General features: G+C 43.2%; 1 protein-coding gene across 3 annotated transcripts in view; it reads right to left on the reverse strand.

Annotated features, from left to right (window-relative positions):
- KDM5B (lysine demethylase 5B) overlaps positions 1–14606 on the reverse strand; it is a 70626-nt gene that overhangs the window by 19690 nt on the left and 36330 nt on the right. For 2 of the 3 annotated variants that reach the window (XM_079697284.1, XM_079697283.1), the window contains exons 5-13: positions 12566–12700; positions 10709–10805; positions 9246–9355; positions 7563–7721; positions 6950–7069; positions 4740–4898; positions 3918–4099; positions 2474–2636; positions 317–436 (exon numbers count right to left, since the gene is read on the reverse strand). In XM_079697284.1, the coding sequence (XP_079553410.1) occupies positions 317–436; positions 2474–2636; positions 3918–4099; positions 4740–4898; positions 6950–7069; positions 7563–7721; positions 9246–9355; positions 10709–10805; positions 12566–12700 (1245 nt within the window). The remainder of the gene's footprint in view (positions 1–316; positions 437–2473; positions 2637–3917; positions 4100–4739; positions 4899–6949; positions 7070–7562; positions 7722–9245; positions 9356–10708; positions 10806–12565; positions 12701–14606) is intronic. The other variant, XM_079697285.1, reaches the window with a different exon arrangement.

The following is a 14606-nucleotide window of genomic DNA, read 5'->3' on the forward strand; positions in this document are numbered from 1 at the left end:
AGTAATGTCTACAACAATGTAGAATCTAATTGGAAATATGAATTTATACATTTCCTGAAACAAACATGTGGAACTGGTGTGGTTAATCTACTTCACTGGTGTGGTTAATCTACACTCAGCAGACTCTTCACCAGGTCTTGGCTGACACTGCAGGGCCAGGGCCTCTCCTGCTGGGAAGGTACACAGCTGGCCGACCTGCCATTTCAGCAGCAACTGGTTTAAGCAACTAGACACATGACAGCTTCTAAGCATTCTATACCATTTCTGCAGGAAAAACGGTAAATGTGAAAAGGCTTGCTAGGTCATAATTACACACCCAATCGACAGTGCAGAAGTTAACGGCCTCAGCGAAATTAAAACCTTGATTGAAACCGCTGTGGTAGGCTCGTGGAAATGTGATCACAAACTCCCCAGCACACTGATTAGTTCGGTAAACCTAAGGAGACAGAAATTGGAGATTTTCAGTGACATCCTCACGAAAGACAATCTAGACATAGACTATCAGATGATTCTCCAGAAAGGGTAGGGAAAAAAGTATGGCTGAATATTACCTAAGGATATTCATTTCTGCCACAAGATGGAGTAGTTCCCCAGACTGCCAGGTTGATAAGTATCTCAAGAGAAAACAGCTTACACCACAAAAATCTGGCTACATCCAGGATCAGGACACATCTTTCCAAATATTATCATACTGAAATAGGATCTCCTACCACCAACTGAAGAAAGTCCACTCTATTTCAAGGATCTCATTCCACACAGAGATCTTCTTGATTTGGGCCTCAAAATTACCTCCCACCAACAATTCCCCTTTTCCCTCTACCCAAAAAACACCTATATTGCTCTAGGCATAAAATCCTCAAACTGAACGAACCACTACATAATAGTAATAATATTAGATGTCTTTTCAATACATATCTCTCCACCAGCAGTTCTCCAAAATGTAGTTCCCAGACCAAAAGCAGCAACACCAACTGGGAACTTGTTGGAAATGCCAATTCTCAAGCAGCACCCAGGCCACAAAGCCGCGCAACTCAGGCTGAGGCCCCGCCCTGTGCTGGAACACACCCTTCCGGGCTCTGACAGGCCAAGTCTGCAGAGGGCAACCAACCGCAGGAGCACAGCCCTCCATCGGGACGGCCTCCTCCTCCTCAACTCTCTGCCACACGCACTCCCCTTCAGAGCCCCACGCCTCGGTTCAAACGCCATTAGGAGCCCTTTCCAGCCCTTTCAGAGTTAGTGGCTCGGCCCCCGAGTCAACACCACTGTCAAACCATACCACTCTTCCGTGATCTGTGTAAACGCTGTCTTTCCCTTACACTGTGAGTCCCCGAATGCAGGAGTTCATTCACCTACCTCTCTAGGTCCAGAGTCTAGCCCCACGTGGTTTGCTCAACTATTAAAGAACAGGGCGAGAGGTCTCTTTTAAAGCCAGCAACTCATAACAGATCAGAAAGACGGATCAACATGGGGCGGGGGTGGAGGGGTCAAGATGGAAAATGCCAACAATGAGGAGATGGTGGTATTTTGATGACTATTGGTCCTTATTTTCTAAGCTTTGGCCCATGTATATTTTAGGATCCCTCAAAGAAAATTCCTTTCCATCTGCCCCCATTTACTGGCCTGTGAACCCAAAAGCATAAAATGAAGGTCACAAGATCAAGAATTCCTCTTAACATGGTAAATGTATCATTTACATTTGGTTGAGCTAACCAAGATGGATTCTTCAACTTCATACATCTCAATCTGGCCTCCCAAAATGCCTTCAGAGTTTCCTCCAAAAGGAAGCCACTAAGCAAAAATAAGTGCCACTTCGTAGAAAAACCTCAGAGGAAAAAGCACCAATAGCATCTTTCAGTCTAGAGTGGGAACCCCGAAATCCAAGCTCAAGACACTGAAATAAATTTTCTCTTAAGCTTCATTAGGGGCAGCGGGGAGAATGTAAGATCCACCAAGCATGTCACCATGTAAATTCAATGAGTTATTTTCTAAAGTAGGGATGGAGTATGAAGGATTCTGACACAAGAGTTTAGATCTAATTATATCAATAACAGAACCTAGCCATTTTCAGAGTAAACTAATTTATACTAACAACACTTATTTTTTACGGTTTTTGTTTTGCTGAGTTGAAGGACTGAAGTTATAAACAAAAGTTATAGTTTAGAAAGCAGGAATGGTGATGGTGTACAACCTGTGAATGTACTCTGAACCGAACACCAGAAAGGAAAGGAAGACACAGCCTCACAGTTACTACTGCAAAGTAAGGCTGCTCAGCAATCTAGTCATCAGCTGCAACAAATCAGCTTTTTATGGTGTCTGAGGATCCAGTCCCACCGGCTTAATGCAATATTGTACTAAATGACACCAAACAGCTGTTTCTACACAACCACATCAGCTTCATAAAAACGTGAGCAACAGGGAAAAAGAGAAGTGGGGAGTTCAGCCTAGGTGGCAGGAGGATTGACCCACAACATACAGGCACTTCGTGAGTCATCAGGGTATTGGGGTTCATGATGGTGACGAGCTGGTGGAGCAGGTCGGGCTGGGAGATGAAGAGCTCCGGGGCCAGCCTTTTCATCACCGTCTCCAGCTGCTCGGCGGCGTACCCTGGGACTCCATACCAGGTCTTTGGCTCACCCCTAAAATAGATTGTAAAAGCAGATCAATCTCAAAATTTACATGAAATTTCAGTAGCTTCTTCAACTCATACACAAAATCAACCAGCAAACACCAATGCAAACAAGATGGTTAACCAGTTCCTATTTTTTAGATCCTGCTTTGTAAGGCAATGTTCAAACTGAAGAAATATCACCAGAAATATGATCGGAACACATGTAATGCATTTTCCCTCTTCAAGGATAAAGTTTAAACATGAGACTTCCCATCTGAGGTCCCTCTTTTCCCTCCTATTTTACCTGACCCTTGACCCTTCAGAAAATGTAGATATCTAGCATTTCTAAGAATATAAAGTATTATGTTAGCTACAGGGTATGTGGTCACCACAATTTCCTACAGCAACTAGCAAGGGATGGCAACTCTCCGCCCTGACAGCGAGTTAAACCAAACTCTAAGTAAGGCGATTAGCATTTCTAAAGAGCTCCTCTTCAAAGCACGTTTAACTGTCAACCAATTAATCTGTAACATCCCTGTGAGGTATGGTAAACATCATTTCACAGCTGGGAGCAACTGCCTGGGGAAGCAGGACTGACACTCTGCACGTAAAAGGCCAGCTCCCTCTTTCTTGTGGTACATCCTCAAATCCCTTGTGTGGGAATTTAAGTGAGTTACAGATCTTCAAATATATTTGTACTCAGAAAGCAAGGGAAATGGAGGGGAAGGAAACAGATGTAAAATAAAAGTTAAAGAGCCCAAATATCCGCCCCAGCCCACCACACACACACACACACACACACACACAGACACGCACGGATGGGGCGCACTCTACCTACCGTGCACAGTGATGCTAGAACTCAGCAGGCCGTCAGGAGCGGTCAGTCCCGAGGTCCTGGAGGACCCACACGCCCCACGCCCCACTGCTCGCCCAGAGGGCTATCTGGGCCGCTGGGCCCACAGAACGGGAAGGGGTTTCCACAGTAAAAGCAACTCGGTGCTTTCTAACCTTTCTGCGAGTAAAGACTTGACAATTAGCGAAAAGCTGTCTATCTTCTCCCCAGAAGCCTGTTATACTTGAAAACTCATGTGCAAGTGCAGGGTTTCATGCATTTCCTACGGATTCTTAAGAACCTTTGTCTTAAATTGTTAGGATACCTGTCCAATAGTAGTAAAAAAAAAAAAAAAACCTACGGAAAAAAAACCTCATCACTCTTCAGACTCAGTTAAGAGATGTGTCACAACTAAGAGGCGGGTAAGTTTTCCAACTCGGCGTGCATACCATCTGTAGGTTCTCTGGAACCCCTTACCAGTGCAGGTAGTTAATGGAATAGCTCCAGTGGTCTTCAATATGCCAACAGAAGGAAGAAAAGCACATTCCCACGTACAACCAAGGAAGCTTCATGCCACATATGTCAGCGGTGATGTGAGCGAGAACGGACTGCTCCATCACTGGCATGTTGTTCAAATTCCAGCCACTGTCAAGATATTCCTAAAAATAAGGAGAATATCTTGACATTATAAATAAAGTATAAATAAAGGTTTATACTTTATACTTAAATTTTCTATCATGCTAACATTTTGGAACTGCTGGTTTCAAAAAGCTGGCTGAAAGGTCTCCTTCAAAATAAAAAGAATGGCGGGGGGGCCACTATGCTTACCTCCTGGATGCCCATAGATTACTTCTGCCCAGCTCTGTGCTTTACATAAATGGACTTGTGTGTGTGTGTCTGTGTGTGTGTGTCTATATTATGTGTGTGTATCTGGTTCCAATCCCTCAGATTTTCTTCAGAACGAGAAACCAAAGTTACAGAATCTGAAGTCAAAGGGAGGTAAGTGATTCTCCCATATCATCTAGTTGGGACTAGAATTCTTCTATGGGTTCTTTCTACTATTCTTGAAATCATTAAAAATCCGGTAATTAAGGATTTGCTGAAAGTATCATAAATTACTTCAAGCCAGCCAACCAATTTCCATGACTATCTCAAGTTCCAAGTGACATACGTGTTGTAGCACAGCTGCTACTAGCCCAGCGTGACGACCTCTGGATCAACGGTGGGCTCGCTCTAAAGGCGCCCCCCGCCCGTCCCCCCGGCGCCCCCGCAAGTCCACATGCTCACAGCCACGCCTACCTCCTCCTCAGGCGAGAGCTTCACTTTCCCGTCTCGGACCGGGAAGCCACTGCCGAACTCCTTCGAGGCAATATCAGCTCCATATTCCACGGTAACATCCTCTTCAATAGTGCTCACCAGTCGCCAAAATTCTTTCTCAACCAGTTCTGTGGGAACCATCTGTATACAAAACAAGGAAGTAAAGAGAGTGACTCTCCTCAGACACTCACAAACTGCCCGTGACCAATCTGACTAGACAGGCTAAGTGACAGGAGTCACAGGATAGCAGCCTGAGGAAAAACTGTGTACATAACGTCCCAAATGTTCCTCAACTGGACCCCGACAACTCAGACATGAACATCACTTTCTAAAAGGAATTTTATAACCAAGAGCTGACTAAGAATTCATGTTCCTCTATCAACAACCTGGCCACTACTGTAAAAGGAGTCAAGGAAAGCAGTGCTAAGATTTAAGAACTGGAGATGTTTTTCTGTTTTGAGAACTCTAATATACAACCTGGTTGACTTCTGTTTAGTAACAGTAGTTAGCTGTATTTGAACGATGCTTTATCCTCTGAAATGCGTTCAAACACATCACCTGAGTCCACCCTCTCGCTCGTTCCACTAGACCTTGCAGAGAGTAATGTGGGCAGCCACGAGGAAAAGGCAGGGTGCAGCAACTCAGCGGCTGCAGGCCCGAGTGTAAAGGGCTGGCCAGGCTGAGTGCTTAGGATCTGCACTAATCTGATATGAGGTCAGAGGCCTGTCCCTCAAAGTGCAAAAAGCCAACCACAAATACAAGAGGCACCAGGACTGGTTAAGCAAACATATGGGGAAATAATATGTAATGCAGGAGGGGTAAAAAGATCTGAAAATTCAAAGGGACTATTACTTGAATGTATAAGCCTGTTAAATAAGGGAACATTTTAAGTAACTTAACAGTTAATGTTAGTGATGTGAGGCGAAGCAGGTGCACTCATACACTGCTATGGTCCTGTAAATGATACAGCTATTAGATGGGGAAAAAATAGATAAATATTAAGAAAATAATCCAATTAAATAGACACATACAGGACTTCCCTGGTGGCGCAGTGGTTAAGAATCCGTCTGCCAATGCAAGGGACACGGGTGGGCTCAACAACCAGATCCCGACCGGTTCCCGGATCCCTGGTCCGGGAAGATCCCACATGCTGTGGAGCAACTAAGCCCGTGCGCCACAACTACTGAGCCTGCGCTCTAGAGCCCTCGCGTCACAACTACTATAGCCCGTGTGCCCTAGGGCCCACATGCCTCAACTACTGAAGCCTAGAGCCCGTGCTCCTCAACAAGAGAAGCCACCACAATGCGAAGCCCGTGCACCGTAACAAAGAATAGTGCCTGTTCGCCGCAACTACAGAAAGCTCACACGCAGCAATGAAGACCCAACACAGCCCCCGCCCCCCGCAAAAGGAGATGTCTGCTATAGCACTTTGTTGGTAGTGAGAAAAAACAGCTTAAATATCCAGAAGTATGGTAGGAAACCATTCATTTTGGTGTACGCATTTGATGGAATAGTAAATGCTGAATGAAGCATGCTTATGCTTCTAAGGGAATAAAGGAGAATTTAAAATACTAACGTTTAGGGACTTCCCTGGCGGTCCAGTGGTTAAGAATCTGCCTTCCAATGCAGGGGACGTGGGTTCAATCCCTGGTCGGGGAACTAAAATCCCACATTCTGCAGAGCAACTAAGCCCGCATGCCACAACTAGAGAGAGCACCGTGCTCCAAAGAGCCCGTGCACCGCAACTAAGACCCGACGAAGCCAAATAAATAAATAACTATAAAATCCTAAAGTTTACAGTGCTAACTTATGACAACATAACAAGAGGTAAATGTGCCCCCAGGGCACAGCACATGGATTGGCACACAGGAGTCATTCAATAAATTTTGCAAAGTTTTCTTTGAATTTTATTTGTTGAGCTGAAAGGACTGCTGGTGATTTCCTTTCATTGGTATTCTGTTACTGTCGCTATATGATTTGTCTCAAAAGGCCTATCTTTAGAGAAATCAAATGAAAAATTAGAATGCATTTTGAAGTACTGTGGAATGTTAATACTACCGAACAAATTAAAGGTTTCATTGTGCAAGACAATGACTGACTATCGGAGATAAGGGCCAACTCAAACGTCTTCAGATATACCTTTCCCCAAAGTTATTAAAATCCTAAATCGAAGCAGTTATGTATGTACATACATGGACTGGCATGTTGAAGTAATCAGATTTGAATGCATCTGCCATTTCCCCGAAAGTACGGAGGGTATAGTCCCTGGCTGCCTGTTCAAAACCAAATGCTTCTTGTGGCTTACTGCACTCCTGTCAAAACACAAAGAAAGAAAAAGGAAAGATATTTATTTATATGTATATTTACTTATGGTTCACATATATATGTATATATATGAGAAATCATATATATATGTTTACTAAAATTACTTATGTAGTGTAATTCCATTTGTGCAATTTCCATTTGTCTGGATGAATATACATTGAAGTATTAACAGTGATTATCTATGGACTATGAAATTATCTATTTTTTAAGTTTTTCAGTGCCTAAGAATTTTTGCAAAGAGCATGCAATGCTCTTTTTAAATAAAAATTTTTAAAGTGTAGTTATTAAAATGTTTTCCTGATTCTCAGCTTGCTGCACAGCTGTGCAGCTAGCTCACTTCCAAGACCTCTTTCCTATTCAGGCCCACCCCAATTTTTGTCATGAGACTCCTTATTATCAATTGCCAAACCTAAACCGGAAGGTGAAGAAAAAACCTTCTTAAGGAAATTTTCTGATGCCACCTCTGCTATTACTGCTGACCTGAGCCAAACACTTAGGACACCTCCAGTCTCCCTTGGGAACATCATGGAGCGGCGGGATCAGGCAGAAGGTGTGGTAACTGTCATCACACCCATCACACAAGAGAAGCCGGTCCTCATCGTTGCCACTGCCACACAAGAGGCAGACATACAGGTCAACCTGCAGCATGAAAATGGGCACAGAACACAGGGTCGTGAGCTGCTGTTTGATTCTGTGAAACTCTAGGAATGAAATGGATCTGAGGCATAATCTAGTCTCTCCAACATGCTGCAAGTGAAAATGTTTCATCCTCTATAAGGGACATTTTAAATAAAAATGCTTCACCTTCTGTTATGAGATATTTCATAACATCTCATGCATTCCCAACTCTGAAGAGTAATCTCCAAGATTTCTCAATTGTGTGTTTTAATTAAAGTTTGTTACTTAAATATCCAGCTTTTAGTAGCTTATAGAAAGATAGTTTTCTAGAAGAATAACATGTTAGGCAATAAATTATCCACCTAACCAAAAACAGAACTAATGAAGGAAAAGTTCAATTTTGCCATGTTAAAAGGCAAAAGATTTTACAGTTTTTACAAAACTTAGTTTCCTTTTAACATGTTTAACAAAACTGAAGTTAACTAACCACATTAAATTACCACTTTACATTCTAATTAATCATAGTTAAGTTCCCCCAAACACAGTAATAAACCTACACAGTCATTACCTACTATGGGTTGTATCGTGTTTCCCCAAAATTCCTATGTTGAAGTCCTAACCCCCAGTACCTCAGAATGTGACTGTATTTGGAGACAGGGTCTTAAAGAGGTCGTTAAAAAGGTCATATGGGTGGGCCCTAATCCAGTATGACTGGTGTCCTTTTAAGAAGAGACTAGGACACAGACACACCCAGAGGAAAACCATGAGGACACAGGGACATGACCGTCTACAAGCCAAGGACAGAGGCCTCAGTAAAAAACCAAGTCTGCAAACACCTTGATCTCAGACTTGTAGCCTCCAGAACCGTGGGAAAATAAACTTCGCTTGTTTGAGCCACTTGGTCTGTGATACTTCATTATGGCAGCCGGAGCAGACTTTTTTGTTGTAGCTAATAGAAACCTGGGCTCTGCTAGTTTTCTGACTGCTTTGTTTCTGTGCTGGGGCAGAGGAAGATGATATTTATGAACAGAACATTTAATTGGAATAACTTCCAATTCCAAGATCAAAAGCACTGTCATCAAGCTGCTCCCAGGTGCTCAGAAGGGGGCTGAGGAAGAGACCTTGGCTTTTTGTTTCCACCTGAGTGAACAGCTCCCCAGGCCTCTGACCCTGCTAGGCCCTCACCTCCCTCCTACCTGCGCACTCCTTCCCTTATCCTTCCTTGCTGTAAAGTTGGAAAACATCATCTTTACTTCTGATCCACCTTCAGCTCGCTTGGAGGTGGGCTAGTCACTTATCGACAATTCTCCATAGGATCGAGCTCACCAGTATTCAGTGCTAAACCGAACGTCCTCCAGAAAAATGGCTGTCAACGCTCCCAGCTGTTACTACTGATTTCATGATGCATCCGTGTTTCCCTGTTTATAAACTGATACTACAAACCACCTCTAAAGGTCTTTTCATTGTGAGACACTGAGCCAGCAGTCCCAGGTAAGGCACTAAGTATAAACTGGGCTGTAAAAGTGTTTAAAGATGTCGACTCACAGCACTGGTGGTTTTTTTCGCTCGACTCCTGGGTTTCTCCTTCTCACTCTCTGTAATACACTCCTTCCTCTCAGCAGGTTCTTGCTTGAGGCTGCTTTTCCCGTCTTTCTCTGTAGGAAGCAGTCCAGGTCAGCACTCCCTCTGCTCTGGGCCCATCAGCTCCCTCCCCCCGTGCTCATCCCTCCTGCTGCTGAGGCACACCGGGGATTGCTTCAGCACCCGGGATTGCTTCAGCGCAGCAGCACCCAGAGTTACTACGTTCAGGAGCTCCGTGCTGCCTACTTTATGATGACGTGCAACTCTCACACCATTCAAATTCCAAGATACAAGCACAAGATAGGATACCAGATGTTGCTCAGGTCTGTATGCTTTCAAAATGGGAGCCAAAGATATGCTCTTCTTAAGACTAAGACATAACATATGTTGGTGAAAGCAAATTCCTCTTGATCTTGACCATAAGACACTGACCGTTCACCAACAGCACCCCCTCCACGTTACAGATTGTCCCTTCATGATCTAAGATTACTAGCCTCTCTAGCTTCCTGGTTTCAAAGACTGAGAATTTTCTAAAACACTAGCTATCAATTAATGAGCTATTGTGCAGAAAGTATTGCGCTAAATGCTTTCCATCAATTATTATTATGTCAATCACATAATCCTTTGCAACCAATCTGTTTCAAAGACAAGAAAACTGACGTTAAAAGAAGTCAAGAAGTATCTCTAAGGTCATACAACTAGTTAGTGGCTGAGCCAGGATTCAGATTCAGATCTGTATTTTTACAACTCCATCTACTTTCCATTATGTTGCGCTGCCTTTTCCACTAACTCACCAGTCACTAAGAAAAGCCCATTTCAATAACTACTTCTTCATTACTAAGTGCCTGCCTATATAGAATTTCTCTCAAGACAGTGTCAAACCTACCTTTCAGTGACTGACATCAAGCAGTGGCCAGGCAAGCATCTGTCAACTAAAACTCAGATTAAGAAAGCCTGCCTGCCTGCCATGCCTGAAACAAACCTATCAGATATCCAGTCAAAGGCACCTACGCTTCTCACAAATCACTTCTTTACAATTAATGCTATTGAACCAAATTTCAAAGTATTGGGTTGGCCAAAAAGTTTGCTTGGTTTTAAGTAAAAATAAGACACATTTTTCATTTTCACCAAGAACTGTATTGAACAACATATTCACTAACCGAATGAACTTTTTGGCCAACCCAATAGCAACTAGTTACAGTTGAGAAATTCAATCACATTTCTAATATGCATATATTCATTTGTTTATCTCTCCTTCCAGTCATCTAATTATGAAAACAAGGATATTAATATAATAAGATTTTATTTCTCAAGGCACAACCCAGTGACTAGTATGTAAAGTTGTTCCAATATTTTCTTAACTACCAGATGAATGATTGTTTTTACTTATTCACTCTTCCTTCCTATTCATGGATGAACTTTCTTACCATTTTCACACTTTGGAGCTGGACATCCCATTCGACGTCTCAGGTTATGAGTTCTGGCTTCTGCTGTCTCTTCTGGTTCTATTTTAATATTCATGGCCTTAAAAAAATTTGTCATATACATGAATATTACCTTTAAAAAGACAGAAATCTTCTAAAATCCAATTGGAATCACAAAGTGCCTATAATCTTATAAATTCTCTCTATTAATAGGACATTCAAAACTCTCTCCCTTAGAGCAGAGATCCCACCCTTAATATTATTGTTACTTAAGGAATCAATGAGGAAACTTAGAAGTTAGGAGTATTCTCCACTTCAACAGGTCAAAAACTGAGGGAAAAGTCAAAGGATCAGGGATGACTTATGGGAAGTGTTACTACCCAAATCGGGAACAGTGTGTATTTCCTCCTAGAAGCCCCTCAGTTCTCATCTACTCACAACTTACATAACTTAGCCAAATCCTCAACAGTTACATAAATAATGTAATTTCATCAGCCTAGAAGAGTTTGCTGGCTCTTCCAAAGTATGACAGCATTCAAGGAAAACTCAGCTTCCACAACAAGTTTCTATTAATTCTTGTTGTGAACTGTCACTACAAACTGCTCCCCTAACACCGCTGAGTCACAGCTCCCTCATCAGTGAGAGCGCGTGAGCCAGTCTCAGTACCTGGTGTCCACGAAGTGCTCATACTGATTGATAAGCAAAGCCCTGTCTGCTCTGGGACACAAGTGACGTTGTGGAACTGTGCCTGTGTTCATTCATGCACAATCAAGATGTCTACTGCTAACACGATTTCTTCCAGGGCCATACCATCACCATGATGCGTCATCAAGACAGACCTAGGCATCCACAGCACTGGGCGTGTCTTACACATTTAAAGATCAAGATGTGCTCAAACAAGAACTGACTTTAAGATGAATAAACTTGCAGCCTGCTTGTGGGCTTCAAATAACCATATATGTTCCTATTCTGAGGGATTCTCACTTCAAAAAAATAGAGTCACTAAATTTTTTCATATCTCCAACTTACCTAAGTGAAAAGTAATTCTCTTATTTATCCATTTCCTCAGAAACCAAAATGGCTGATTTTTTTCATCCTCACCAATAATTATTAAATAACCCAACTACTGATTTAGAACCCTAACCAATGCCATGAGGCTTCCCAGTTCTAAACTTCCCTAATATATTAACCACTGACTCTTCATACTCATGTGTCCACCTCTGCGTGGGAACAAGGCAGCTGGGAGAATTACTCTTCTCCCTTTCCAGGAGAAACCTCTCAGAGCAGAGAAATCTAAGAGCAGCTTGTCTTCTTAAGTCTTTCACTCCTCATCTTCCCTCGTGCTTCACTCTCATTTTACCTGTGTGTTATATATCACCAGCCCCCCTTGCTGACTGAATATTTTCTGGCTTAGCATAAATGTTTGCCACAGATTCCATACTCCTCTTCAGGAAGTCTGAGAAAAATAGCTTTCACTACCTTCTTCGTAACCTCTCAAAAACAGTACTTTTCAGCAAAAATCTCCAACTTCACTCCTACTAACCTTAATTCCCAATAAACCTTGCCCAACATCACGAGGGTCACAATGAACGCCTATTCACCTATTCTTCCCTAGGCTCTGATAGTTAACCATGCAGCAGCTGACTGTCCAGGCAGCATAAACCTAGAAAGATTTCAATTCCTTGCCCCTCTGACAGTGCAATTCCCCCAAGTGTAAAAGCTAGAGTATACACAGCATCCATCTGTGAGGTTAAGTAAAGTTCAATCTATGAAGAGCACGTGCATGAGAGAAATCCAGGGTCAGACACACGTTAGCACTGGGACTTGAGGCCTGTCTGATCAGCCTCACGAGGCTCTCACCTCCGCTCTCATGCGTTTTGCCCGTCGAGCTGGAGGACACGTTTCCAAGGGCTGCACAGACTGCCTCTGGGGAATATCATGGGGTTTGTATTCCTTGTCCTTTGTGTCTGTGGTCAGGTTTGGCTTCTGCAGACACTGGAAATAAAACACAACCGTACTGATAAATTCTCCGCCACCCCTTTTTTAAAAAAATAAATTTATTTATTTTTAATTTTGGCTGCATTGGGTCTTCGTTGCTGTGCATGGGCTTTCTCTAGTTGCGGCGAGAGGGGGCTACTCTTCATTGCGGTGTGCGGGCTTCTCATTGCGGTGGCTTCTCTTGTTGAGGAACATAGGCTCTGGGCGCATGGGCTTCAGTAGTTGTGGCACGTGGGCTCAGTAGCTGTGGCTCGTGGGCTCAGTAGTTGTGGCTCACGGGCTCTAGAGCGAAGCCTCAGTAGTTGTGGCGCATGGGCTTAGCTGCTCTGCAGCATGTGGGATCTTCCCAGAGCAGGGCTTGAACCTGTGTCCTCTGCATTGGCAGGAGGATTCTTAACCACTGCACCACCAGGGAAGTCCCTTCCTCTTTTTTATTTATTTTTTATTTTTTTTTTGTGTGGTATGCGGGCCTCTCACTGCTGTGGCCTCTCCTGTTGCGGACCACAGGCTCCGGACGCGCAGGCTCAGCGGCCATGGCTCATGGGCCCAGCCGCTCCGCGGCATGTGGGATCTTCCCGGACTGGGGCACAAACCCGGGTCCCCTGCATCGGCAGGCGGACTCTCAACCACTGCGCAACCAGGGAAGCCCCCTTCCCCCTTTTTTAATCTTAAGAGAATTTCACTGGATTTTTGCAGGGTATATTTTACAATGATTTATGGAAATACATAACAGGTGTGCAATTTTTAAAATCTAAATAAACACAAAGACAAGTCTGCAGTTACCAACCATATACACACACATACAGTTGTAACAGCTTCACTTTTTTTCAGGAGGTGAATGGTGTTGCTTCAATTCATTTAATTGTTGATATCACCTCATCAGGTTACAACAGGCCACAGCAGGCTCAAGGCAGTCCCCATGAGCCAACAACAATTATCCCTGCTTGCAACTGTAAATTAAGTGAAGGCCCAAACTGCTAGAAAGGCCCCCTGTATGTTCCCCAAATAGCTTTCCATAATCAGAATATCTCATTTAAAAAAGGTTTACAGTAATAAAATATGGAATCCAGTAAGTTTTCTAAATTTTACAATCTCGTAGGTTTAAACATAATTAGCAACCTTCTATTATCAAAAAGATATCATTTGGGGCTTCCCTGGTGGCGCAGTGGTTGAGAGTCTGCCTGCCGATGCAGGAGACACGGGTTCGTGCCCCAGTCCGGAAAGATCCCACATGCCGCGGAGCAGCTAAGCCCGTGAGCCATGGCTGCTGAGCCTGTGCGACCAGAGCCTGTGCTCCGCAACGGGAGAGTCCACAACAGTGAGAGGCCCGCGTACCACAAAAAAAAAAAAAAAGATATCATTTGAATTGAGAAAACAGACCGTGTGACTATTATCCCTTATTAAAGCTTTCCTTTTCTTCAATATATTCCTACAAAGTCTAACTCACAAGAAAAAGGTTAATAGAGAGCCTACAGCAATAACTTTGGTTCTGATCATACAAGAATCTCTTCTTGCTTTTTCTTTTTAGTTTGATTCTAAGCTCACCGAAAAAGAGTATTTAATGCCAATACAACAAAACACAGTGACAACAAAATATTACCACTGAATCTAATATGAATTTCAAGTAAATACCACTCCTTTATAAGAGGTCCTACAAATGCCACAGGAAACACTTTTAAAAGCAGGCTCCAAAATGTAACCAGTGAAGGTCTACTGTATCATCCATACTTGTAATAAGATACACTGAAACTATAACCTTGTACAACTCTTGGCTCTGCGAGCACCATTACAACCATGCAGTGTCACTAACATGATTGGCTCCTTCCTCCTGACATTTGCAGAAAGAATCCAGAGCATGGGGAGAAGGACAAAAGAAAATACAGAGCAACCATCTAACACAATC

Source organism: Hyperoodon ampullatus, assembly GCF_949752795.1.
Source record: "Hyperoodon ampullatus genome assembly, chromosome: 2".
Taxonomy (NCBI): domain Eukaryota; kingdom Metazoa; phylum Chordata; class Mammalia; order Artiodactyla; family Ziphiidae; genus Hyperoodon; species Hyperoodon ampullatus.